This window comes from Nyctereutes procyonoides, unplaced genomic scaffold, assembly GCF_905146905.1.
Source record: "Nyctereutes procyonoides isolate TBG_1078 unplaced genomic scaffold, NYPRO_anot_genome, whole genome shotgun sequence".
Lineage (NCBI taxonomy): Eukaryota > Metazoa > Chordata > Mammalia > Carnivora > Canidae > Nyctereutes > Nyctereutes procyonoides.
The window spans coordinates 21,119,935-21,146,665 of record NW_026575136.1 but is presented as its reverse complement, the minus strand read 5'-3'; the positions used below and the strand labels follow the sequence as shown (position 1 = coordinate 21,146,665).

The window sequence follows — 26,731 nt, the reverse complement described above, 5'->3', positions numbered from 1 at the left end:
CAAAGATATTATCAAATATAAGAAGTCATTTCATCTGACAAAAATTTTAAAAAAATCAGTAAGAAATAACAATTCTAAAGGTTTATGTACCTAGTAGGAGAATTTTATAACACATGAAGCAAAAACTAATAAAAAGGGCAGCCCCTGTGGCCCAGCGGTTTAGTACTGCCTTCATCCTAGGGCATGATCCTGGAGACCTGGGATCGAGTCCCATATCAGTCTTCCTGCATGGAGACTTCTTGTGTCTCTGCCTCTCTCTCTGCCTCTCTCTCTCTCTCTCTCTGTCTCTCATGAATAAATAAAATCTTTAATAAAAAAAAACTAATAAAAATGCAAGGAGGAATAATTACATCCACAATCATTGCCAGACTACTCAGGAGAAAAGAAAAATCACAAACTAAATAACAGAAATGAGAGAAGGGATACCATTTCAAATCCTACAGACATGATATTAAAAGAAAAGAGAATATTAAACTTTTTGCCAATAACTTTGACACAAACTTCCAAAATTCACCCAAGATGTAATAATAAAACATCTAAATAACCCTGTATCTATTAAAACATCTAAATTTGTAGTTAAAACCCTTCCCATAAAGAAAATTCTGCACCCATATACTTTCACTAGTGAATTAGATCAATAAGGAATAATATCAATTCTACACAAACCTTTCCAGAAAATATTTTTAAAAAAACTACAAAACAAAAACAGGATAACATCCTAACTCCTGTGAGACCAGCATTATTCTGTTACCAAAACTGAACAAATAACATTAACAGATATGAAAACTATAGACCAAAATCCTTCATAAACAAAACATAAACTCTTAACAAATTTTAGGAAATTACATTCAACAATCTAGAAGAAGAATAAATTCAACATGACAAAGTGTGGTCTACTCTAGGATCTCAAGATTGTTTTAAAATTCAAAAGTTCATGTATTTTGTCTTAAGAAAATAAAGGAGAAAAATCATCAACTAATTTCAACAGATGCAGAAAAATTATCTGACAAAATCTAACATCCATTCATAGTAAAAAAAAAAAAAAAATCTCAGCAAACTAGGAATACAGGGTAACTCTCTTAACATCCATCTCCTAAGAAAAACCTACAGCTAACATCATACTTGATAAAGACTGGATGCTTTATCCCATGGATTGAGAATGAAGCAAGGATGTCTGCTCTAACTTCCTCAATTCAACATTATTCTCTAACTCCTTACCTGTGCAATAAGGTAAGAAAAATAAAATGGAAACTGACTGAAAAGAAGAAAAACTGTCTTTATTCACAGATAACATATTTTGGACATATACTCCAAAGGAAGAAGGGCTAAAAACCGGCAAGCAACCATCCATCTTAGAAAGTTAAAAATAAATAGCTTATTAACTCCAAAAAAACACAGGAGGAGACTTCAGTGAAATAGGAAAAAATATGCACTAGAAAGGATAAAAAGCCACAAAGGATTCATTAAAATAACTAATAATATTCATAAGCCCCTGATGAGACTTATCAAGAAAATATAAAGAGAAGACACAAATGATTAACATAAGGAATAAAAATGGTGGTCTCACTACAGATATTAAAAAAATTTAAAAGATAATATATTTTCAAATGACAAATTTAAATGAATAAAATTGCTAAGTATGTACTATGTAGTGAAACTGACACAAGAAGAAACAGAAAAACTGAAGTGTCACATGACAGTGAAAGAGATTAAAACTATAATTTAAAAACTTTCTACAAAGAAACCTCTAGATCTAAATCCAGCAAATTCCACTGCACATTTATGGAAGAAATAATGCCAACCTTGTATAAATTCTACCTGAAACAGAAAAAGAGAAAAGATTCCTTAATCCTAACACTTTATACATTAGAAGAAAGGAAAACTAGGGCACTTGGGTGGTTCAGTTAGGCATCTAACTCTTGATCTCAGCTCAGGTCTTGATCTCAGGGTTATGAGCTCAAGCCCTGCACTGGGTTCCATGTCAGGCATGGAGCCAAAGGGAAAAAAAAAAAAAAAAAAGGAACAGGAAGAGGAAGAAGAGAAAACTTTTTCCTGAATAAAAAATATTAAACCAAATTCAACAACATATAAGGTGATAATACATCACAACAGAGTAAAAGGAAAAATTACATTATCATCTTGATGCAGAAAAAGCATGCTAAAACTCAACAGACTTTGATAATAAACATTTAGCAAAGCAATAATGGAGAGTTAATTTCTTAAAATTCAGAGAAAGACAATTATCTTATGATCTCAGTCATCTATGGAATTTCAAAAGCAGAACAGAGGATGATAGGGGAAGATAGGGAAAAAATAAAACAAGACGAAATCTGAGAGAGAGACAAACCAAAGAGGCTTTTTTTTTTTAATTTTTATTTATTTATGATAGTCACAGAGAGAGAGAGAGAGAGAGAGAGAGAGAGAGGCAGAGACATAGGCAGAGGGAGAAACAGGCTCCATGCACCGGGAGCCCGACGTGGGATTCGATCCCAGGTCTCCAGGATCGCGCCCTGGGCCAAAGGCAGGCGCTAAACCGCTTCGCCACCCAGGGATCCCCCAAAGAGGCTTTTAATCATAGGAAACAAACCGAGGGTCATTGGAGGGGTGGGGGGTGAGGGGATGAGGGGATAGGGTAACTGGGTGATGGACATCAAGGAGGTCACATGATTTAATGAGCACTGAGTATTATATAAGATTGATGAATCACTGACCTCTACTTCTGAAACCAATAATACATTATATGTTAATTAACTGAATTTAAATAAAATTTAAAAATTACCTGCAAAAAGCATACAGGAAAATATAATAATTATGAAAGCTTTCCCTTTCCAAAGGGAAAATGTTGGGAATATAAAAAGTATCCTACATGATTGTCCATATAGTCAAAGTAATCCACAAATAAAGTATTACAAATAATGGGTGAATTTTAGCATGACTGCTAAAGATCACCATACAAAAATCATCTGCATTTCTTTGCCAGAGGCACAGAAAACAAAATATTCAATACCAGTTACAAGAATATTTTTTAAATCTCTAAGAAAAAAATCTAAATAAAAAGTATATAAGGCATCTTAACAGAAAACTATAAAGGAGTTACAACAGCTAAATAAGATCTAAATAAAGGAATATACTGAGTTGAATACATTGAATATATTGAATGAATGAATGCCACAAAGATATTAATTCTCCCCAGACTCACCTATAAATTCAATAAAATTGCAGTTGAAATCACAATAGGTTCTTCTAACAATTGAGAAACTGGTTCTAAACTGATGATTGAGAAATTCAAAGAAACAAGAATAGCCATGACATTTTTTTTAAGAATAAAGTGGGAAGACTTGATCTACCGAATACCAAGTCTTACCATTAAGCTACAGTAATTAAGGCACATGGATACACAAGCAAATCAATGGGCTCAAACAGCCCCAGAAACAGATCATGTAGAAGAACATTTTATTTATGACAAGGATAGCACTGCAAAGCAGTGGGGAATGACTCATCTCTTTAATAAATCATGCTGGACCAATCTGGTATTGTGTGGAGGGAAAAAAAAAAAAAGTAAACAGGACCCCTGCTTCCCATTATACCCCAAAATGAATTCTAGGCAGATTATAGATCTAAATAAAAAGGGCGGGATCCCTGGGTGGCGCAGCAGTTTAGCACCTGCCTTTGGCCCAGGGCGGGATCCTGGAGACCCAGAATCGAATCCCATGTCAGGCTCCCGGTGCGTGGAGCCTGCTTCTCCCTCTGCCCGTGTCTCTGCCTCTCTTTCTCTCTCTTTCTGTATGACTATCATAAAAAAAAAAAAAGGCAAAACAATAAAGCTTCTAAAATAGAAGACTATCCCCATGATATCAGGGTAGGGATATCAGGGTAATTTCTTAAACAGGACACAAAAATATTAATCATAAATGAAAAAATTGATATATTAGATTCCATTGAAATTGAAAGATGCTGAATTTCAAAGATAGTGAAATATTTATTTGCAATACATAAGACAAAAGGTTCATATCAAGGACAGTCACAGATCAACCCTTAGAAGTCATTTTTTTTTTTAAAGACAACCTAGTAGACACACGAGTTGAATACGCACGTCACAGAAGAACATAGAGGAAAGAACAATAAACATACCAAAAAAGCATTCAACCGTAATAGGAAATGGGGAATGTAAATTAAGCACATGAGAAACAACTACATATACATCAAAATGGCTAAAGTGAAAGAGATGGTAAATATTCAGGGTTGGCTGGCCCATCTCATCAGTGGTGTATCAGAGTTCTTCCCATTCTATATCCCAGCCAACCCAGTATTTTCCATCATTTTTACTTCAGCCATTTTGATAAATATTAAATCACTCAGGAAAATATGATAGTATTATCTGCTAAAGCTTAAGATAAACATATGCAGAAATTCCACTTTTAGTTAAAGACACAACAGAAATACTTATAATGTACACAAAGATTCAAATGCAAGAACATTTGCAGAATTATGAAAAACACTGGAAATAATTCAAATGTCTACTGATAGGAAAATGAAGAAACTGTGGTCTACTCATTCCACAGAATACTATACAGCAATAAATGAACAATGAAAATGAGTAAACTTCAGTCAAATGCAAGATCGTCAATAAATCTCACAAGAGAAGCCAAACACAAAAGAACACATACTCCATGACTGACTGAATTCATATAAAATTCAAAGCACAGAAAAACTAAACTATAGTGTTTAGGAATTTAAACTTAGATGGTGTAACTATAAAGTAAAGAAAGGAAGTGATTTTCCAGAAGTCAAGAGAGTAGTTACCTTTGGAAGGGGGCATACAATGATTGGCAAGAACACACTGGCAACTTCCAGCAGGATGACAATGTTCGATTTCTTATCCAAGGACATAGTTACAACAAGGAAGTTCAGCATGTAAAAGTCACTGAGCTACATTTTTCTGTTTTGGATCGTTTTCTATAAATATATTTCACACGTACACAAGTATAAAAAGTTATCTAACCAAACCTTTTCTATAACATACAATTATTTCATAATAGTTTATATAAATTTCAATCAGAGGAAGGGTAACAAAGGGGTGAGCATGTGAGGGTTAGAATGAATGATGGGATTGGGGTAGAGAATGTGGGAGCTTATCTTCCATAATGAGAAGCCAAAAGACAGTGCCTAAAACTGAAAATCAGGCATATATTTAAAGATATTAAAGTAAATACCAAATAATAAGCTAAGAAAGAGAAAAGGACTTGTCCTAGGGAAGAGATAAATTGTAAAAAGCAAAACAATTTTAAAACTTAAAAAAAAAAAAAACCTATGGAAAAAAGAAGACCTAAAGTCATCACCTATAAGCAAAACCTTCAGCATCCCTTCTCTTGGTCACGTCTTCACTTCTATCACATTCTGAGAAAGTCAGCATTAACTCTCCATCTGAAGGAAAGCTCTCTAAGCAGAAATGACCCCCACCCTCCAACTCTGGTTGCTTCATTTGCCACTCTTATAATGAATATAAAAGATAATAATGGAAGAAAAAAATCAACTTTCTCTTATATCCGCTAATGAAAAAGAAAGCTGTAGACAAAAATTAAGGTATATAATGATGTAAGTAAAAGGAAAGATTTCCACTTGTGGATTACAAGGCATGAACTACTGGCAAACAGCAGAATAGCTACAGTATGAAAATATGAATTTAAACATTTCTAAATGTAGTTTAAAACAGGTATAACTTTTAGACTCAAGATACACACAATTAACGCACTAGTGTTGTCGAGTTAAGGTGCCCTAATGCATAAAAATTAGGTCAAAGACAGTACAATAAAATTATGTGAAATATGCTCATTTATCAATTTCTAAATAAATCTGATTTATTTTTAACTGACATCTTAATTATCCATATTTACATCTGGAATATAACAACTTTTCTCTCTTTTAACAATCTGAGACAAACAAATGTTATGATTATACATTAGCTAAGCCTCTTCAGTTTCTACAGCTGAAATGTCAGGTCAATTACTTAATAAGATTTAATTTTACCTTGTTTAATCTGTCCTTGTACAACATTACTGGATGTTGGAGGGGGACCCCTTGCCTTAGAAAGGTCTGGGGTGCTTGGTCGAGGTGGCCTTTAAAAAGAAGAAAATACATGTATATATACATTCATACTTTCATATTTCAAGAACCATTTAAAACATTAAACTTTCTAGTTCCAAATGAACTGCAAAAGAAACATGTATGGAACATTTTCAATTTACTATTCCAAAAAGATCTTTTTTTCCCTCCTTTTCATCTATTAACATTTTCCTTTTCTAATTTTAATATATTAAATGATTAGCAAACAGCAAGTAAAAATTTTACATCTATAATTTGTGCTTTATACTAATTTAAGAAATATTTCTGAGCAGTTTAATGTACTACCACTGACAAATATCATAATTAGTCCTTCATTCTTCAATATTAGCATGCTGAGATTTCGGCCCTCCCTATATCATTAGTCCAAAGAAATAATACAGTGAGCCTAAAAGAATTCATCCTTAAAATCTGAAAAAGGTAATAAGGCATCAGGAATCTTGGACTCCAGAGGCAATGTGCCTCATTTTGAATTCTGATACCACTTAACTACACCTGTGTGATATTGGGCACATTACTTAATCTGTGTCTCAGTTTTCTTATCTGTAGTAAAAAGATATTAACAGTATCTATCTCATAGGGTTAAGAGCATTAATGAAAAACTATCTATAAAGTACTTACAAACAGAACCAGATACAAGGTAAATACTAAAGTATTTGATTATTTAAAATTTCTCAAAATGACCAACTCTCAATAAAGTATAATAAAATCACAGTTTAAAAAGTTGTCTTCATGACTTCTGAAAATAAGTAATAACAAATCAGGTTAGATATTCCTGAAATATTAAAATGTACTCTCCTACAATTAAAAAAGCTGTTTTCTCTCTTCCAATTGAAAATTTCTGATCACACTTTTCACAAAATTCTAAAGATAATCACTGAACACCTATCATTCATTACATATAAACCATAAAGTATTTCAACCAAATATACATTTTGAATGAAATGTCAATGCAAACTTTAAGTATACAATTCTAAGATTATATTTACTGAAGAGTTAGTCTATAATTCACTTTTTTTTTTAAGATTTTTAATTTATTTATTCATGAGACACAGAGAAAGAAAGGCAGAGACAGAGGGAAAAGCAAGCTCTATGCCGGGAGCCTGATGTGGGACTCGATCCCAAAACTCCAGGATCTTGCCCTGGGCAGAAGGCAGGCACTCAACCATTGAGCCACCCAGGCATCTCTATTAATTCGCTTGTTAAAGCTTAACTGGTATCTATGCCCTCATTCCAAAATTGTTTTTAAATAGCTAAGTAGTATGTTTGAGTAAAGATTAAACTATATAATTTTATCATGCTTTAAATCATGCACGTTGTGTTTTAAAATTTCAAGGGGAAACACTGAGATGACACAAAAACGCTAAGGTGGGCAGAGCCAAAAAAAAAAAAAACAGTGAGAAAAATAAAACAGGTTTTATTCTTTAAAAAAAAAATGTGAGAATAAAATCAAATCACACCTGGTAGGACCCTTCTTCATATGATCACCAATAAAAGTTGCATTGGTCATGCTCATTAACGTATTTGCCAAAGATATGATAGACAGGAGATGCTGTGTGGTGACAGCTCGGGATACTCCGTAAGTTCCCTTTCCTACGCTCTCAGTTGCTGGCAGCTTCCTTCCTATTTCTGCTTTCTCATGTGACAGTTTACAAGTGGGCTGATTATAGCCAGGAAGCATCAGGGACATATGACCTCCTCTTGATAAGAGACCAAAAGATACTGTGCAATGCGGTTTCAGCATGCCAAGGCGATCAAGACAAACTTCATCCAGAACTTCATTTAAACCCCAGGCATGAAGACAGGACATGAACAATTTTGCCGTGTCCATCGTTAAATTATATTCTAATAGGGTTAATGGTTTAGATTTGCTGGCCCGATACTCTGGATCACTCTCTTCTCTTCTCTGTCTCATCATCTCCTCGTCCTCCTCTTCATCATCAAGGAGATGTTCCTTTATGTTCTCTTTGATAGTTTCTTTCACTTGTTGGAAGAGAACTGCTGCTCGTTTTCCAGTTAGAAAAGAGCCCCCTTTGTCTGAACTGCCAGATGCTTTTTGCAAATTCTCTGGGGAAATAAGCGCAGTATTCGGCCTAGAGGCTTCTTCAGTCAGGAGTTGAATAATCAACGCTTCCACATCAAAGAAAAGCACATGTATGTCCGGATCTGTTAGGTTTGTCTTTATTGCTTGAACCATCAGGGAGTTATGAGAATATTTAGGCAAATTTCCCTGTAATAAACATTTTTAAAAAATGGTTATAATATGAAGTGTTTAATTGCATACATTCATTAATGAGTAATAGAGGAATTTGAATGCTTATTAGACCATCTTTTTAGGTACCTCTATCTTTAAAAGTAACACATGAACTTTGCCACGTAGCAGCACATAAAAGATATGAATTTATACAGAACTTTATGCTGAAACGATTATAAAATGGTCAATTTTTTAAAAACAAGAAAAATGTTTTATTGAAGCAGGTAGTCTTTTTTACTCATAGAAGAGATTAAAGTGTGTTTCAAACACCTGTAAGCAAATTCTCTTTCTGCAAATGAACTACTGGTCCATCTGAAAGAATCCACTTATCAAGGCTACTCAACCCTTTAAGTTGCTATACCATCAAATTCCTCCTTTTTCTACTTTACCTTCACTCTCTGTTGACAGATTCTTTTCCCTCAATAAAGAACATGCTCAAGTTTACATAGATTCTAACAAGAAGTGTTATCCTTTAACCATGCTCCCTCTTCTACTGACCTCTCTCCCACCACCTCTACTGCCCCTTTTAACCAAATGTACAGAAAGTAGTAAGCTAATCCAAGGAAACACTCTTTGCAGTATCTGACATTCTTATTTTTGTTGGGTGAGTGAGAGAAAACCATAAGTGGAAAAAAAAAGTTAAAAGCCACCTCTCTGGGCTTCCCTTCCCGGTGAACCTTCTAATTCTGACCATTCTTCTCAGCAGTCACCAAACCTGAAAAGTCATCCTACTCCCACATTAAGACTAACACCTGTGGCTCCCTAATTTCCATCATCAGAAGGACCAACCTTCTGGAGTTTCAACCCTCTACTTAAAACAGCTTGTATCTAGATGTCCCATAGCACCTCACAGTCTAAATGTCCTGATGTCCACGATGCCACTGAACCCGCTGTGCCTCCCAGACCATCAGTGGAGAATCATTCCTCTTCTATTCTATCCCCACTATCACTGTACCACATTTGGACACTTATTTTCTCCTCTCACTAGTGTTCACCGCCTCTAGTCTCTACTCCAACACAACTCCACAGAGCCACAAAAGCACAAATCCAACCACATCACTCTTCTGCCAAAAAGCTGCCATTCTCACGGGTTATGAAGAGAAATGGAGAATACAAATTAAAAGCTAAATCAAAATATAGGTGAATATATCTGATCTCTAGATGAGAAAGAGCTTTTGAAACTCCTCTTAAATTTAAAATTCACTACTATAAAAATATTAAAAAGAAATAAGAAAATGTCCCAGAAATAAGACTGAAAGAGTTACAATCTATATAAATATTTCTTAAAATCGGCAAGAAAAATACTAATGCCCAAGTAAGAGGGAGAATACCATAAAGATCAAGGACAATTCACAGTAAAAGAAAACAAAGAGTCAATAAATACAGGGAAAAACTAGCTCAAACTAGTTGTCAAGGAAATAACTGTTAAAATAACTACAAGATACCATTTATAAAATTAGCACACAGTAACACTAAAACTACTTAGATCAGGAGTACAATGAAAATCAAACCCACACACTGCAGGCGTGAATTTAAATAGCAGCCTTTTAGAAGAGCAGTGTGGCAAAATACATTGCAAGGCTTTAGTCAGTTTGATCCAGTGCATTTATTTCTAGAACTCTCTCCTAAATAATCAGAAATACAGACATACAAAGATGTTCAGTGAAATGGTAGCCATTATTTTAAATTGAAGCCTAAATAATCTAACAATAAGGAAAGATAAATAATTTAAGTGTAGCCATATAGTAGAATAAATACTGCAAGCACTACAAATCATGCTTTCTGGGCACATTTGACCACGTGGCAAAATTTCCTGTTCCAAATTTTTTTATATATATTTTATTTATTTGAAAGAGAGGGAGAGAGTGTGTGCACAAATACGTGCACAAGGAGGGGAGCAGAGAGGAGCAGAGGGAGAGAAAGAGGCACACTCCTCACTGAGCAGGGACCCAACTCGAGGCTGGATCCCAGGACCCTGAGCTGAAGCAAATGCTTAACCGACTGAGCGAATGAGGAACCCCTCCTGTTCGAATTTTAAAGGAGATAAAATTACACACACACACACACACACACACACACACACACACACACACACACAGAGTATGGCTCTGATTTCATTTATTTAATGCTTAAGTATGTATCTGACCATGGTGAGAAACACTGGGAAGAAATACATGAATATATTTGTAATTATATTTTGTAATGGAATTATAGAATATTTTTTCTTTATATTTCCCTATATTTCTTATGGTATACAGTGAATATATATTATTTTCATAATCAGAAAATATGACTCCAGGATAAAATACAAAATCCTTCAGCACAACATTCAAGGCCCTTTACAGTCTGATACCAAATATTTTTCCAGCTTTAACAAACAAGTTCTCATACCATAACCACAAGTCCCCGATCCATTAATCATTTTACTTATTCCTTTGCCCAAAATATTCTTCTTTGTTCGTTCTCATCCCTTCTCTTCCACCAAGACCCTAATTCTCCCAAGGAAAATTAGTCCACAACGAATCCAGCTCTCATAACATTTTATATATATACTATACATCACAAACACATACGTCTTGGCTGTGTTGATATAGTTAGGTATTTTATATATTTACATTTTCCTGTACTCTATGGGAACTAACTATGTAACTAACTATGTCTTACTCGTCTTGTGTAAGACAGAGTACCTGGCAGAATGAACAAAGGACATCATTAAAAATTTATAAAATTATTTTAGATTGCTAATCAACTCTTCTACCATAAAATTATAACAAATTCCCGTAACTGGTTTTTCTTCTGTCTCAATCTTCGTCCCATCTGACCATGTTTCTTCCTAGCTGAAGAGGCTTCAATAGCACTTTCTAATCCAAGGATACAATCTCTGCAAAGCAAACACTTCTTTGCAAAGCCCAAAATATCCTCTAAAATATATTGCTGCCTACTCCTCCAATTTCATCTCTACCCACAACACCTATATCTTCTACTACAGCCCAATTAAATCACTTGTATCTTTTTTCTTTTGGATTTTTTAAAATTTATTTGAGAGAGTGCAAGCATGAGGAAGAGGAGGAAGAGGAGGAGGAGGAGGAGGAGGAAAGGGAGAAGCAGACTCCCTGCTGAGCAGAGAGTTCGATGTAGGGCTTGATCCCAAGACCTCAGGATAATGTCCTAAGTCAATGGCAGATGTCTAAATGACCAAGCCACCCAGGCGCCCCTAAACCACTTGTATCTTCCAGAACCATGCAGTGTCACATGTTTATGCTTTTGCTTATGCCAGGATGATGCTCCCTTCTCATTCTCCTTACAACCGCTTAAGTCAAATTTTACCCATCCTTCAAGAGGCATTTCCCAAATGTTAACTAGATTTCCCGTGGTGATCATCCTACAATATATACAAATACCGAATCATCATGTTGTAAACCTGAAACTAATGTAATGTTGTACGTCAATTATATCTTAATTAAAGAAAAATGTAAAAAAAAGTCTCAAGTGGGGATCCCTGGGTGGCGCAGCGGTTTAGCACCTGCCTTTGGCCCAGGGCGCCATCCTGGAGACCCAGGACTGAATCCCACGTCGGGCTCCCGGTGCATGGAGCCTGCTTCTCCCTCTGCCTATGTCTCTGCCTCTCTCTCTCTCTCTCTCTGTATGCCTCATAAATTTTAAAAAAAAAAGTAAAACAATTTATAAAAAAAAAAAGTCTCAAGTGGCTGCTCTTTCAAAAATTATTTCCATAATTATTACTAATTCTGTCTCCTTTGCTTAAACCTCTGCTCTGAACTGAATCAAAGGAAAGTGGGAAATAATTTCTATAGCACAGCTGAAGAATCTAAAGAGTGTAATAATATAAATTTATAGTATATAAAATATGACCTAAAAAAACCAAGACCTGCATTTTATTCCCATATTTAATTCATTTGTTAGGCATTCGCCTGTGTTTGTGCAAGATACTGGAGATACAAAGACAAATAAGATGACTTTCTAGTCATGGAATTCAAACCTCACAAATAATGAATGACATGTAAAGACACTATGACAATACAGTAGGAATGGTCCTCTAAAGAGAGGAGGATTGCAAGGTACAATAAGGGACACAACAGAGAAAGCACCAACTCCACCTTGGGTGACCAGGGAAAGCTTCTCTGAAGGGGTAACTATGAAAGAGCAGAAAGATAGCAAAATGTAAAAAAGGATTAAAGCAGGACACATGACAGGCTGGATGTTGATGAAGCCACAGATGACCAAGAGAAAGAATGCTGACGAAGGGTCGGTTCACTGAGAGCACAGAGGTTCACACAAAGGCTCAGAACTTCACCTTGGAGGCTCGGGAGCCATTAAAGCAGTGCTTCTCTCAGAATCATCAGGGCTATTTGTTAAAATACAGGTTCCTGGGCCTGATACCAAGCCTGGATCAGTACGAATAGACCTGGATGGATCAGAATCTGCCTAATGAGAACTCAAATAATGTCATGCAGTAAAGTTTGAGAACTATCACCTAAAAGCCTTAAGAGAGTGGAAGAACATGATCAAATTTAATTTTATAGATGTTTATCCACCAGCAATGTTGGCTGAAAAGAAGATCAGAGTCATGAATATGAATTGGGAGGAAACAGAAGCCATCCAGATGAGGGAAGATAAAAGTATGCAACAGTACTGAGAATGTAGAAGATGGGAAGGGGTGAAGAATGCGTACATTACTCTTTTATTTCTAACACCACTGTGCTTCGTATCTGTTTTTTCAAACGCTGAAGGTGTAATACAAAAATTGACTGACGTTAATCTGAATGATAAAAGTTATTTATAATACATTATATCTAAAATATTGATATAAAAATTATTAATATTGATAGCTAAGTTGCTGCTATAGCCCCAGCACTATGCGGGGAATAAGGTTCATTACATCACAGAAAAAGATAAAACATCCTCCTACATCAACTTTAGGTAGACAGACATGTCACTATGTATGAGGGAACATCACATAAAATTGAGAGCCCACCACAGTACATTAGTAAATATTGTCTTTCCAGTAAATATCTACAAAATTCTATTAGAAGAAAGGGAGATCATTACTACCAAAAAATGTAAGATCAAACATGTTTGGTAAGGAACTTATTGAGGCAGCAAGAGTGGCCTGAAGAAAAAAGAATGCAAGAGTGAGGATACAAGGTCGGCTTTTAATCTCTCTCCTCTGATGTCAACCACATCTGGGCCCCTTTCAGCACCCCGAGATCTGCTCTGGTACTGTCTCTTTCCGGAGGTGCACCAGAAGAAAGCCCATGTGTGTGGACAACTGAAAGGTTATCTAGTGTCTGGTACCATGATATCTGGATGTGATTGTGTGCAACTCCTCTTATCACAACCTCTCCGTGCTGATTGTGTCACTGTGGCAAATACTACCTACAAGCAAACCACAGTCAGAAAAAGAGAATGAAAACAGAAACCAATAATAAAAGCAGGTGAAAACAGAGGGAGACTGAAGGGAAAAAGGAGAAAATGACTCATCCCCAAGCCCTGCATATGACCTCAAGTACCTGACAATGGATTTTACTAACTTACAGGCTTATTAAAATAAAATGTAGATAACCAGCAAAGTTGTAAAGTAAGACTTCAGCTAAATACATGGAGATGGCAGTTGATCACAGACACACTTGATATTCTAATATTTCACACTAAGATTAGCTACAGGCAAATGAGCAGAAACATCTATCAAACTGCAAGGATCTCTTAGCTTAATCATAAGATACACAAATCCAGAGCAAATGAATTTATTCAAATCATCTTACAGTTAACAATTTCACATACAGGCTACCTAATCCTGGAAAGTCTTTAAAAGGAATGTTAATATGCTTGCTCTGTCACCTTTATTAAGAACATCTGAAATGTATGCTTGCAAATTCCCTTTTACATCATCACAGAAGATTAAATTCAACGAATATTTGTGGAGTGTCTATTATATGTAAGATGCTTGTAAGAAAATAAAGCCTTTGTACTTACTTGAAAAAAGGGCAACAAGAAAAGCTAAATTATAAAATATAGACAAATGAAACGGTCTCATTTGCTAGTAAGTTTGCTAGTAAAACTCAACAGTAACTGCAAAAGACATACAACGTACTTAAAAGCTAGTAAGACAGATGTATCTGACATTTTCATTTTAAGGGCTAAGCCCATTACAGCATTATATTTTCTGTATAGAGGAAAATACAGATTTAGCTATTTCAAATACTAAATAAAGAACTTGACTTAAAATATTACATAAATGCAACAATAGAAAAAAATTGTTGGATTGCTTGTTCAGCACTGCAAGTGAACCTGTGGCAATCACATTAAGAGTAGCAAGTAAAATTGTACTGCAAGTGAAAAACCCAAGGAAAATGACAGGACTATGAACAGGAGATGAATCTTTATTCAAGCCCAGCATTTTTCAGCATATCCACACACATGCATACCATAAGTAGCACCCACAGCAAAAAGAAAACAACAATTTACAATCTGCGGAGGAGAAAATGATGCATCCTTGTTATAACATCTATTATTATTATGTATGTGAATTTATGCTAGGTTAAATCATGTCTGCTGAAACACCTGATAGCTTTGTCCCCTAAAACCAACATTAAAATTATATTTTAAGCATATGTCATTTTATCTGATGATTTAGAGAAATTTAGAATGTTGGCAATAATTTTACTCTTGCATCATTCACTTCAGCGGTCCTGATTTTTAAACTTATTTATTTCTGAGTCATTTTCTAAAGTCACAGTTTTCAGGACTATTTCTAAAGCTACCTAGTAAGATAATTACTTTTCCTGAAAAAGTGTGGAGTCCAACCTATAGCACCAAATAGTACAGATTTCTACCTAAAGTTGATTTATACCAGTGAGCATTAAGCATCAGCTGATTTTGATGCTGTGTGAAGCAGATGAGTAAATGACTAAAAAAAAAAAAAAAACTAATTCTAAATCTGCTTTGAAACCAGAGATCAAGGATACTAAGACTAGGGGAAATGTTATATATATAATCTAACACACAGAGGTACATGCGTCTATAAATAGCAACCGAGTCCTAAAATAGAATATAGGAAAAATATGTACTTGACAAATAATAATATAGCGTTTTATAAAATGATTGAGGTGTCATATTTCTAATGCATGGTCTAAATAATTTTTGATTTCTTAAGTATAGTATAAAGAACTGGTTTATCACCTAAGAATATTTTGGTAGGAAAAATTAAAAATTTTATTCTTGATTATAGATAGGATATTCTACTGAATAAAGATCTTTAAAAGAATTTTATACATAATGTTAAATGCAAAAGGTTTGAATAAAAAAACACACTGATATCTTAATGTGCTTTTAAAATGTTCTAAAATTAGCCAAGGGAAAAATCCCACCATTTACTATAAAAATAGATGGTTTAAATGTTAATGATTTTAAGTACAGTTGACAATTGAACAACATGAAGGTGAGGGGCACAGAGTCCCCTTCTCCCCTCATGTAGCAGCAAATCTCAGTATACTTCTGATCCCCAAGAACTTAACAATTAGCAAATATATTGTATGCTATATGTATTAGTGTATTCTTGAAATAAAGCTAGAAAAAAAATCATAAAGAAGAAAAAACATTTATAATACTGTACCATACTGAAAAAAAAACCACATATAAATTGACACAAACAGCTCAAACTCTTGCCATTCAAGGGTCCGTTGTATTAGAAAAATGGAAGGGAGGGAGGAAGAAAGGGAAGCAATCAAGAAAATGTGTTAAGACTGAAATGGAGATTTGGTGCCCTCTGCTGTTGTACTGCTGTTACTTAATACAGGGTAATAAGAGTTCTTTCTCAGAGACAGAGAAAGTTAAAATTCGACCACATTAAAAAAAAAAATTAGACTACATATTTATCTTAAATATTTGATTTTGAATAGGAGATTTTATGAATTGGCATGGATGACAATACACTCATTGATGTTATTTCACTTCCATGTGTTTTCATTAAAAAGCATAAACCAAAAAGGGATATTTTACCTGTTTGAGAGGTTTTAAGATTTGATAGTATACAATAATTTATGTCACATGACATAAATAAAACGTAAATTACTCAAAAGTTAAATATATGTATTAATATAAACACTTAGATCGTATCTTTTATAAAGATAGTATCTTCTAAAGGTATTTGTATAGGTCATCTCTTACTAAATAATGTTTGAATAACAATAATATCCAAATGGTATTAATATATTAACAGATTAGAAGATTAATATATTAAAGTTCCATAACACCAGCACAAGAGAGTAAGCTGCAATTCGTCCCAAGTGGCCAAGTCACCAAAGTCACAAGACCAGGAGCCATGGAAGCTGGGGCACTCCCCTTCTTCATTAGAGAAGCCTTTGTATGATTCATGTAACATCCCCTGCACCAATTCTTCTGTCTCCTAAACAGAGGAGAGAGGCTGCAAACAGAGAACAGGTAACACAACAGTATTCCCTTCACTGGTAAAACAGGGACAATAAAACCCAGCTCATTTTATCTCAAATGGATGTTAAAGACACATGTGAAAGTAACTGGAGTAAAGAAACTGTTAAAAAAAAAAAAATAGAAAAGAAAGGAAAAAACAAGCAAGCAAGCTGTTAAAAAAAAAATGCTCCTAGGCTAATTATCCTCCTAGGTATTCCAAATCCTTAACACATATGTGAATGACTGAAACGAGAGGATATTATGGAAAGCCAAATTGCTAAGAAAAAAGCTAAGACTAATAACGGCAAAATGTACAGGAGAACAAGAAAACAGCTTTAATCCACCCACAGTCACGGTGGTGAGCAATCTCAAATTTCAAATACAGCCAAGCAGATTCTTACCTGTTTTTCACCCTCTTCTCTCATGGCTGCCGGCCTGGCACACATCTCCCCATGCTCTCTCTGGGCACTCACTGCCCCCACCCACAGGGCACAGCGTCTTCTCTGCCTGGGATGCTCTTCCACACTTTGCCTTTTGAAACCAAGCCTCTACACAAATGACTCTCTTCAAAGAAGCCTTCCCAACATCTCATCAGGTCAGTCTTCTCCCAAGGGCTCTCTCCCACTTGACTCATACCTTAGGTAATATAAAGCTCATCACAATTCTGCTCATGAGAGCAGGAACTCCTCAACACCAGGACCTGCTGGGTGTGGAAGTGATTCATGCACTCTCCAGCTGTTCCAGCTCAGGGCCCAACTTATACTACTCACTCAAGTTGTGCAGAATGAATGAAACAGTCAATCACTCAATCAAGAGTATTAAACTAGTGCGTGCTGAATACATATTGTGATAAATGTGTGAAAACATTTTGCCCATTTGACTTCATTACAACCTTATTGCCTCCACTTTAGAGCTAAAAACAAATGGAAGCCAAGAGGCAAGCCAGTCCATCACAAAGGTTGCAGAGCTAGTTGACGGTTAGGATATAGGAAGTCAGGATCCTCTGGTATCTGCCAGAAATGTATTTCTAGGTATCAAGGGCTTCTCAGCATTAGTTCTGCAGAGATTCTAGTGATGGAGGTGAGGAGAGATGAATCCACTCCATATTAATCAACCTTCAGGGAATGTGAACTGGTGCAGCCACTCTGGAAAACTGTGTGGAGGTTCCTCAAAGAGTTAAAAATAGACCTGCCCTATGACCCAGCAATTGCACTGTTAGGGATTTACCCCAAAGATTCAGATGCAATGAAACGCCGGGACACCTGCACCCCGATGTTTCTAGCAGGCATGTCCACAATAGCCAAACTGTGGAAGGAGCCTCGGTGTCCATCGAAAGATGAATGGATAAGGAAGATGTGGTTTATGTATACAATGGAATATTACTCAGCCATTAGAAACGACAAATACCCACCATTTGCTTCAACGTGGATGGAACTGGAGGGTATTATGCTGAGTGAAATAAGTCAATCGGAGAAAGACAAACAGTGTATGTTCTCATTCATTTGGGGAATATGAATAATAGTGAAAGGGAATATAAGGGAAGGGAGAAGAAATGTGTGGGAAATATCAGAAAGGGACACAGAACATAAAGACTCCTAACTCTGGGAAACGAACTAGGGGTGGTGGAGGGGGAGGAGGGCGGGGGGTGGGGGTGAATGGGTAACGGGCACTGAGGGGGACACTTGACGGGATGAGCACTGGGTGTTATTCTGTATGTTGGTAAATTGAACACCAATAAAAATTAATTTATTAAAAAAAATAAAAAATAAAAAATAAAAAATAAATCAACCTTCAAATTCTGGGTTATTCACAGTGATTGAATGAACAGTTTGTGCCAGGCACTGGAAATATAAGGAACAATATCAAACAGTCCTCCGAGATCTCAGCCAGAGATGACTTACCCCTCGTCCTCAAGGGACATCGGGCAATGTCTGGAGACATCACTGTCAGTCACAACTGGGAGAGGGTGCTAGAGGCATCTAGTGGGTAGAGGCTGGGGATGCTGCTCAACATGCCACAGGGTACAAGACAGCTCCCAGAACAAAGAATTATCCAGCCACAAATGCCAACAGTGTTGAACTTAAGAAACCCTGACGCAGAAACAGATGTAAACAAACTGATTTTGTTTCAGGTACTGGTAAAAAGAATTAATACTGGGATAGAGATGTAAAGCACATGCCAGATGATCAGAGAAGATCCGAATGACTACTAGACATGGTGGCATTACCTGAAAACTTCAGGCCTCTTTACAGAGACAGTGGTCACAGAACTGAGGCTTGTGGGAGCACAAGGAGGTAGCCAGGTGAGTGGGAGCTAGCCAGGGGAAGCTTCCCAGGTGAAGGTGGTGGAGGAGGCACCGATATTCCAGGCCCAGCAATTGGCAAGTACTACATTTATCAAAATACAGACCAGGGAACCAAATTACAGTGCACTGTGGAAACTGAAATCCCAATTTATGCTGACAAATTCCCCTCCTTTTTCTTTTTCCTACCTCTTTCTTCACACCTATCGACTGCCTGGAGAAAACAGCACTCTCACCCAAGGCTGACTACTTCCGAGTGTGAGTGTAATTATGAAAAAATGGGCATCTTCATACAAACTCAGAGAAAGATGTGTGGAAGATCACAGAAAGACCTCTGGATACATTGCCAATTCCAGGCTACTGAGAGCACGGTATGGAATTTCAACCACAACCACTACAACTAACCACACTTCCTATCCTTGGACACTACAATGAACCGCCTCCGAGATGACTGATTAATATATTTCTATCCAAGGTTAACTGTAGGGCCTGCAACCCCAAGTCAGTGATTTTCAACTTATGGTCTAGATCCGTGGGTGAGCAAGGGGCTTCCTAATGGATTTAAGGAGAATTCCAAGTCCAAGGGCAAATGACACAAAAACATGGAAGAACCACTTAGTAAGAAAAGTGAGTTACTACGGTTACGTGTGCTAATTATGCTACAGGTGCTATTTTTATAGTTTACTATTTATAATTTGAAATTAGTAGAGGACTACAGCTTTCTAGGCTTTCAGTACTAAATTCAGATGTCACACGGTCACAAGATGCAGAGTACTGGTACAAAGATTCTACTGCATATGAACATATGAAGTGCCCATAAAGAGACATTTTGATATCAGCACATCATAAGTGCTGGTTTTTGACTGCTGTTATTCTTGCTTCTAGTAAGTTCTCATTAGCTTTGTTACTTTGTGGGGTTTTTTTATTTCCATCAAAGATGTTTTGCACTATTAATATCTAAAAACAAGAATAAGACATGTTTGAGTCTTATTATTAAATCAGATCCTCAATCCCTGTTCCCCAATCAGCAGGCCAGAGGGCACTGCCCTCTCTTCTCACAGAGTCCTCACCCAGTGAAAAGCAAGTAGTACTGGGAAAGTGGGCTTCAGGGTCTTCCGTGCTAAAGACGGAGACCATAATTGCCCTCCCAACTCCGTGGCTGTCTCAACTCCAGTCCACTTCAGCTGAATGTGTCCTCACCTCAGAAATCTTGAGTGTTAGTTTCTCCACACTGAGCACAATCTTCTCTCGTTCCAGATCTTCTACCTTCCAGAGCAGTGGTTCACATACTGCTGCATGTTAAGAGTCACATTCCCAATGTGCAGGCTGCATGAACACCAATTCAATTACAAAGCTCATGAGGAAGAGCCAGGCACCAGTAGTTTTTAAAGATCCTCAAATGACTGCAATTTGCAACAGTTTGGGAACATTATCATAGTGGCATTCAGTCCTCGGATTCCACAATTTTTTCAAAAACTATCATCAGCCTCATCCTCTTTCACTAACAATCCCAGAACCTCTGGTTAATCATACCAATCTCTTACAACTACCCTCAATGCCCTTTAACCTCTGAATTACAGAACTGTAATTCAGGAGCAGTAAAATTACCTTCCACTTTTTCCTGTATCTTTTGCTATAGCTAATTACAGCCCATTACAACTACAAATTCACAGTCAATCCTCCTACTCATCCCTAACTTCCCCTCTCCTTTCCTCATCTCCTCCTCTCTTGTCAAGTCCCTACTTGGGTTCTTACTTCCTCCCCACAAACAATGTTACCTATAACTTCTTGAAGAAATGTGAAGGTTTTAGGAATGTTCTCTCTTCAACTCCCAACCCCTATGCACAGAAATATATACCCACAGAAATATATACCCACCCAGACATCCGGTCTGCCCTCCCTCTCTTCATTTCAGAAAATAAAGTTTTTCGACTCCAGGTCAAAGCCAATTGCCTTCCCTCAGCCTTTGCAATCTGCCACTCTCTCATCCCCTGGGAAGCTAGCGTCATCAATTACCTCCTCTCCTTCCTAATCTAGATGTTCCTATCTCTACTGTCTCTTTAACTCAAATCCACAAATATTCTCACCCCTTCCAAACTGCATTTTCCTCTAGCTATTCTTTCTCCTTTCCTGATCAAACTTTTCAAAAGTATCCTACATGTGCTATTTCTATTTCCATACTTCCCATTCACTCCCGAACCCACCACACTCAAGTTTCTGCACCCAACACCCTGAAGAGATGTTCCTGGAAAAGAGTACTGATGACCCCATTGACAAACACATTTCAGTCCTTCCAATACTGAACATTTATTGCATTTGATACAGTAATCACTCTCTACCCTTCTCAAAACTCTGGATCCCCTCAGTCTGCAAGTCAGCACCTTCTCTCGACTCTTCTCAAACTCTTCACCCTTCTCCAAATCGTTTCCACTTTCTCCCCTTAAGGTTAGTACCCCAAGAGTCTACCTCAGCCCATTTGCTACCTCTGAATAATCTCATGGGCTTCCACGGTCTTAAGTACCAAGTGTCCATTGGAGATTCCAACACCACATCCTTCCATCATATACAAAGTAACTCATCATCATACCCCACAAAACCTGTTTTTACATTCAATATTACACTCAATGGAGTCAATTCCTATTTAATCACCCAGTCAGAAAACCTGTGAGTCAACCTCATCACCTGTACCTAATTAGTCACCAGGTGCTGTCAAATATCACTCCCAAACAATTCTTGAATTTATATTATTCTACATTCTCGGGATCCCTGGGTGGCGCAGCGGTTTGGCGCCTGCCTTTGGCACAGGGCACGATCCTGGAGATCCAGGATCAAATCCCACGTCGGGCTCCCGGTGCATGGAGCCTGCTTCTCCCTCTGCCTGTGTCTCTGCCTCTGTGTGTGTGTGTGACTATCATAAATAAATTTAAAATATATATATATATTCTACATTCTCTCTGTTGCACATACTTGCTCTCATTTAAATTTTGAAGGAAGGATTCTAATGCTCTTTTGTTTTTTTAAAGTATGAAAGCCACTGAGGTAAAAAATAAAGTTTAAGCACCTTCGCATGGTAAGCATGGATCGGCCTCATTTCACACCACTTCCTGTCTCTCCTCTCTTCAATCCTCCAGCATTGCTGAACATACATGGTATTCTCCACTTCTCTCTTTGCATCTGCCATCCCAGAACATATTGCAAACCCACCTCCATCCATCACCTGACTACATTCTACTCATTCTTCAACGTTCCCTCCTCCAAGAAGCCAATCCTGATCACCTCAGCAAGTCCAGGTCTCTGCAATATTTTCTGCATTTCTCACAGCTATCTCACTTATTCCACTGCATTGTATTCATCTATTTATATTTCCTGAGGGTAAGTATCATGTCTTATTCATTTTGGCTCTCCAGGGCCAAACACAGTACCTAGTAGTCAATAAATGTTTACTGAACTAGACTGATTCAATTATTTTCTAACAGAGGCTATAAAAGTCAAGAAGTTTGAAAATCTTTTATATAGTCTAACAAAGAACAGATATTTCAAGTATATTAGAAGAAATTATCTCTTACCCAAGGTGCTAACACATTAATAGGTAGCTACAAATATTTATATTTCTAACAAATTACTTCAAAATACCTTCAAGTTTCCAAATAAGAGTTAAAGTATCATACACAAGGGCTGGAAAGATCTGGCTATTGAAAAGGTCATAGGGTTAAATCTATCTAGTGTTCCTATTCTCTCAGCAGTCTGCCATTTGATTTATTATGTGAGATGGTAAAAGGAATTTCTCCTTCGCTGTATCTCACATACATTGCACAACAATCTAAATTTCTTCTCGAGTACAGTGTGGTTTGTTAATGTACTTCCAAGGAGAAACAAAAGTGTTCTGAAGTTAAAACCATCATAGAAAAGACCATTTTTTTTCTTGGTTCAGAATAATATGATGAATTACACTTAATATGAACTATGAATTCCACCCATAAATCCATTGAACACCTATCACGCACAAGGCAGAGGGCCAACAAGGCACTAGAGCCACAGGGCTTAAGTTCCTTATATATGTCATATTTGATGGTATTATGCAATGGTCACAGTAAATTTGGTCCTAATTTATGGATCCTTAAAAAAAGGGAAGAGAACTAAAAATCCTATAATCACCAAAAAGTAAGTTCAATTAAATATGTAGTTAGTTTTGAGAGTTTACTTTTATTCCTTAAGGTATTCATAGTAACAAACTTTGTTACCACTGAACTGGAGAAAAAGTTGGAAAAATAACCTGAGTTGGAAATCTTCAAAGCATTCATTCCAAACTCTAGGAAATATCCACACAAGATGCAAGTGCACATGGGTGCGTGCGCGCACACACACACACACACAACCTACATGTAGCGTACATTCTACACATGAGAGTCCCATGAATGTGGGGTAAATATGGAGAGAGAATAAGGGACAACAGAATCAGGACAGAAATACGTGAACCACCTGTACAGAGAAGGGGAGGAGGAGGAAGGATTAACGTAATATGATGGATGGGTTGTGGAAGGAGGATGGAGAAGGAAGAAAAGAAAGGAGGAGAGAAAGCCAGGACAGCTGGATTTTGCTGACTTTCTTGCACTTACTGGTGCCTGTGATAACAGCAATGTAATAACACATGTTCAGAAACTGATCCTAATTACCTTACCCTATATGCCTGTGCCTAATCAATAGCCTTAAATCTTTTATATCTGTAGTTCCAAAAAAATTTTTAAGCTTATTATTCCTTAAGGAATCTCTTTCCCAAAAGCCTCACATTAAATTCTAAAATTTCATTCTAGAAATGTTTAGATACCAATTGACAACACAGAGGGAAGAAGTGGGGGAAAAAAGTCACTAACTGTTCACTGAAAAGTCTGAAGTCCTTCTCCCTAACTACTATGTTGTGAGACTGGGGCACAGGCAGTAGGTGAGGCAATAATGAGGAAATCTCCAGGCAGGCTAAGGATGTTCTCACATATACACTCCCTTAAATTCAAACCCACAACTGATCCAGATGGGAGAAAACATATTCACAGATATGCCTCATCTAGTTCAATTATAAATACACAATTAAGATTTAAAAATGAATGCTTAATATAATTTCTCCTTAACTAATTTATTACTGAATTTTACAATTAACATCAAGAATATAGAAGCTCTAAGGGATTCTGGAAAGATCATGACGCTGATGGCAACATGGTTACTGTATTTTTCCAAATCCTCACATAGAAAAAAGCAATTAGAATAATTCAAACATATGGAGAATATTTTCAATCAAATGAGGTGACAAAATGTATCCACCAATCCCAAAATTCAAGCAGATGGAAAACAGCTACAAGACCTATCTGGTGGGCAGCCCAGGGGGCTCAGCGGTTTAGCGCCGCCTTCAACCCAGGGTGGGATCCTGGAGACCCAGGATCAAGTCCCCCATCGGGCTCCTCGCTCAGCAGGAAGCCTGCTTCAGCCTCTCCCTCTTCTTCTCCCCTTCTCCCCTGCTCGTGCTTGCTCGCTCTCCCTCTGTCAAATAAATAATCTTTAAAAAAAAATATTCAGCAACAGAAAAGTACTGAGGTCAAATTATTATATTTAAAAAGAATAAGAATGAGAAGGAAAACAACAGACTTGCTAAAAGAGCATGAATATGATTTCAAAACAAGCTGAAGAACATTTTTAAAATGATAGTCAACATGAAAGAACAGCATAAACGAGCATTAGAAAATTCAGAAATAAAGTGACAACTCAAAAAGAATTAGAAATAGGGGATCCCTGGGTGGCGCAGCGGTTTGGCGCCTGCCTTTGGCCCAGGGCGCGATCCTGGAGACCCGGGATCGAATCCCACGTCGGGCTCCTGGTGCATGGAGCCTGCTTCTGTCTCTGCCTGTGTCTCTGCCTCTCTCTCTCTCTCTCTGCGTGTGACTATCATAAATAAATAAAATTAAAAAAAAAAAAATAAAATATCACATTAGCAATGAAACCTCAATTGAAAGAAACACAAGAATGAATCCACACAAGCAATAAAACTCAAGAGAAGCAGAAGGTGAAAAGAACAATGTTAAGGATACAAAAGAAATGCTGCTCTTTCCCTTTGAAAAAAAGGTGCTAGCACACCTAAAGGGGCTTGAGGTGTGTAGGAAATTATTTACATAAAGGGTGAATTGAGCAAATACAATGGCCCCTGTCTTATGATTCTTTGACTTTATGATAGAGTGAAAGTGATACTACTCAGTGGAAACTGTACTTGGAAGTTTGACTTGTGATCTCGCCCTGGGCCAACGACATGGGGTGGGACTCTCTCTCATGACGGGAGAGACGACCTGGCTCCCACTCGGCCAGTGGGCATGAGGGTCAGTGGCTGACATGCTGCCAACGACCTGTGCCCATCAGCACTCTGTTTTTCATTTTCAGCGCAATATTCAATATGTTACATGAGATAAATTTAATAGTTATAAATAACCTTTGTGTGAGATGATTTTGTCCAACTGCAGGTGAATTTAAGTGTTCTGAGCACAGGTAAGGGTGGCTAAGCTAAGCTACGATGGATGTCTGGTGGGCCACATGTATTAAATGCATTTTCAATTTAAGAGATTTTCAATTTACAGTGGGTTTATTGGAATGTAACCCCATTGTGAGTCAAGGGACACAGTAAACACTTCGAAACAATAAGAATGAGGTTTCTCACAGCTGGAGAAGAGAGTAACAGTGTATCAAGAAGAGAGGCTAGAACAAACACTGTGGTGTCTGATTAGACGTGGAAGTAACAGTGTTAACTGATGGTATTTAATATATCTAGGAAAACAGAGGAACACAGATGTGTGTAGATAAACAGACATATTATCTAGCTCCGTCTCCTAAGATGGCTTGGATGCAATGTCATCCCGGGAGTAATGAATGCATGCGGCATCCAGATTTGGTTTCTAATTATTATTCCCATTAATAGAGAATCACCCATCACATAGGCACTCAGTGAAGTTTATTCTCCTCCTACAGAGACATTTACCACTTTGTTTTCTTTTTTGTTGTTGTTTTTAAGATTTTACTAATTTATTTGAAAGAGACAGTGAGAGAAAGAGAGAGAGAGAGAGAGAGCATGAGCAGGGGGAAGGGGAGGGGCAGAGAGAGAGAAAGGGAAAAGTAGACTCCCCACTGAGCAGGGAACCTGATGTGGGACATCATCCCAGGACCCTAGAATCATGACCTGAGCCGAAGGCAGACACTTAACCAACTGAAATACCCAGGCACCCTTACCCCTTTGTTTTCTTAAGACTAGACAGCTCACTAAGGTTCCTTTATTTATTAAAGACTAGACAACAATTAGTATAATGTGAAATTTTTATTCTAATAACCACTTAAAACAACCAAAAACTAAGTCTATATACACTTAAAAATAAATATACAATCAACATATTCTTATTTCCTATTAAAATATTCTTTAAAGTTTTGGAGTAGAATGTTAAGCAAGTTTAATTGATTCTTCAAAGGTCAGACATATCATAAGAATTTTTCTAAGGCAATAAATGGTTCAACAGACAAGGCCTGGTATCCTGTATATAACGTCATATGGCTTCTCCCTGTCTGTACCTTACAGTGCCCTTTTCACA

General features: G+C 37.0%; 1 protein-coding gene across 5 annotated transcripts in view; it reads right to left on the bottom strand.

The window, feature by feature from the left end:
- Window positions 1-26,731, bottom strand: part of LOC129495477 (WD repeat-containing protein 7) — a 353,352-nt gene that overhangs the window by 243,977 nt on the left and 82,644 nt on the right. For all 5 annotated transcript variants that reach the window (XM_055303010.1, XM_055303012.1, XM_055303011.1 and 2 more), the window contains 2 exons: window positions 7,581-8,350; window positions 6,028-6,116 (listed from right to left, as the gene is read on the bottom strand). In XM_055303010.1, the coding sequence (XP_055158985.1) occupies window positions 6,028-6,116; window positions 7,581-8,350 (859 nt within the window). The remainder of the gene's footprint in view (window positions 1-6,027; window positions 6,117-7,580; window positions 8,351-26,731) is intronic.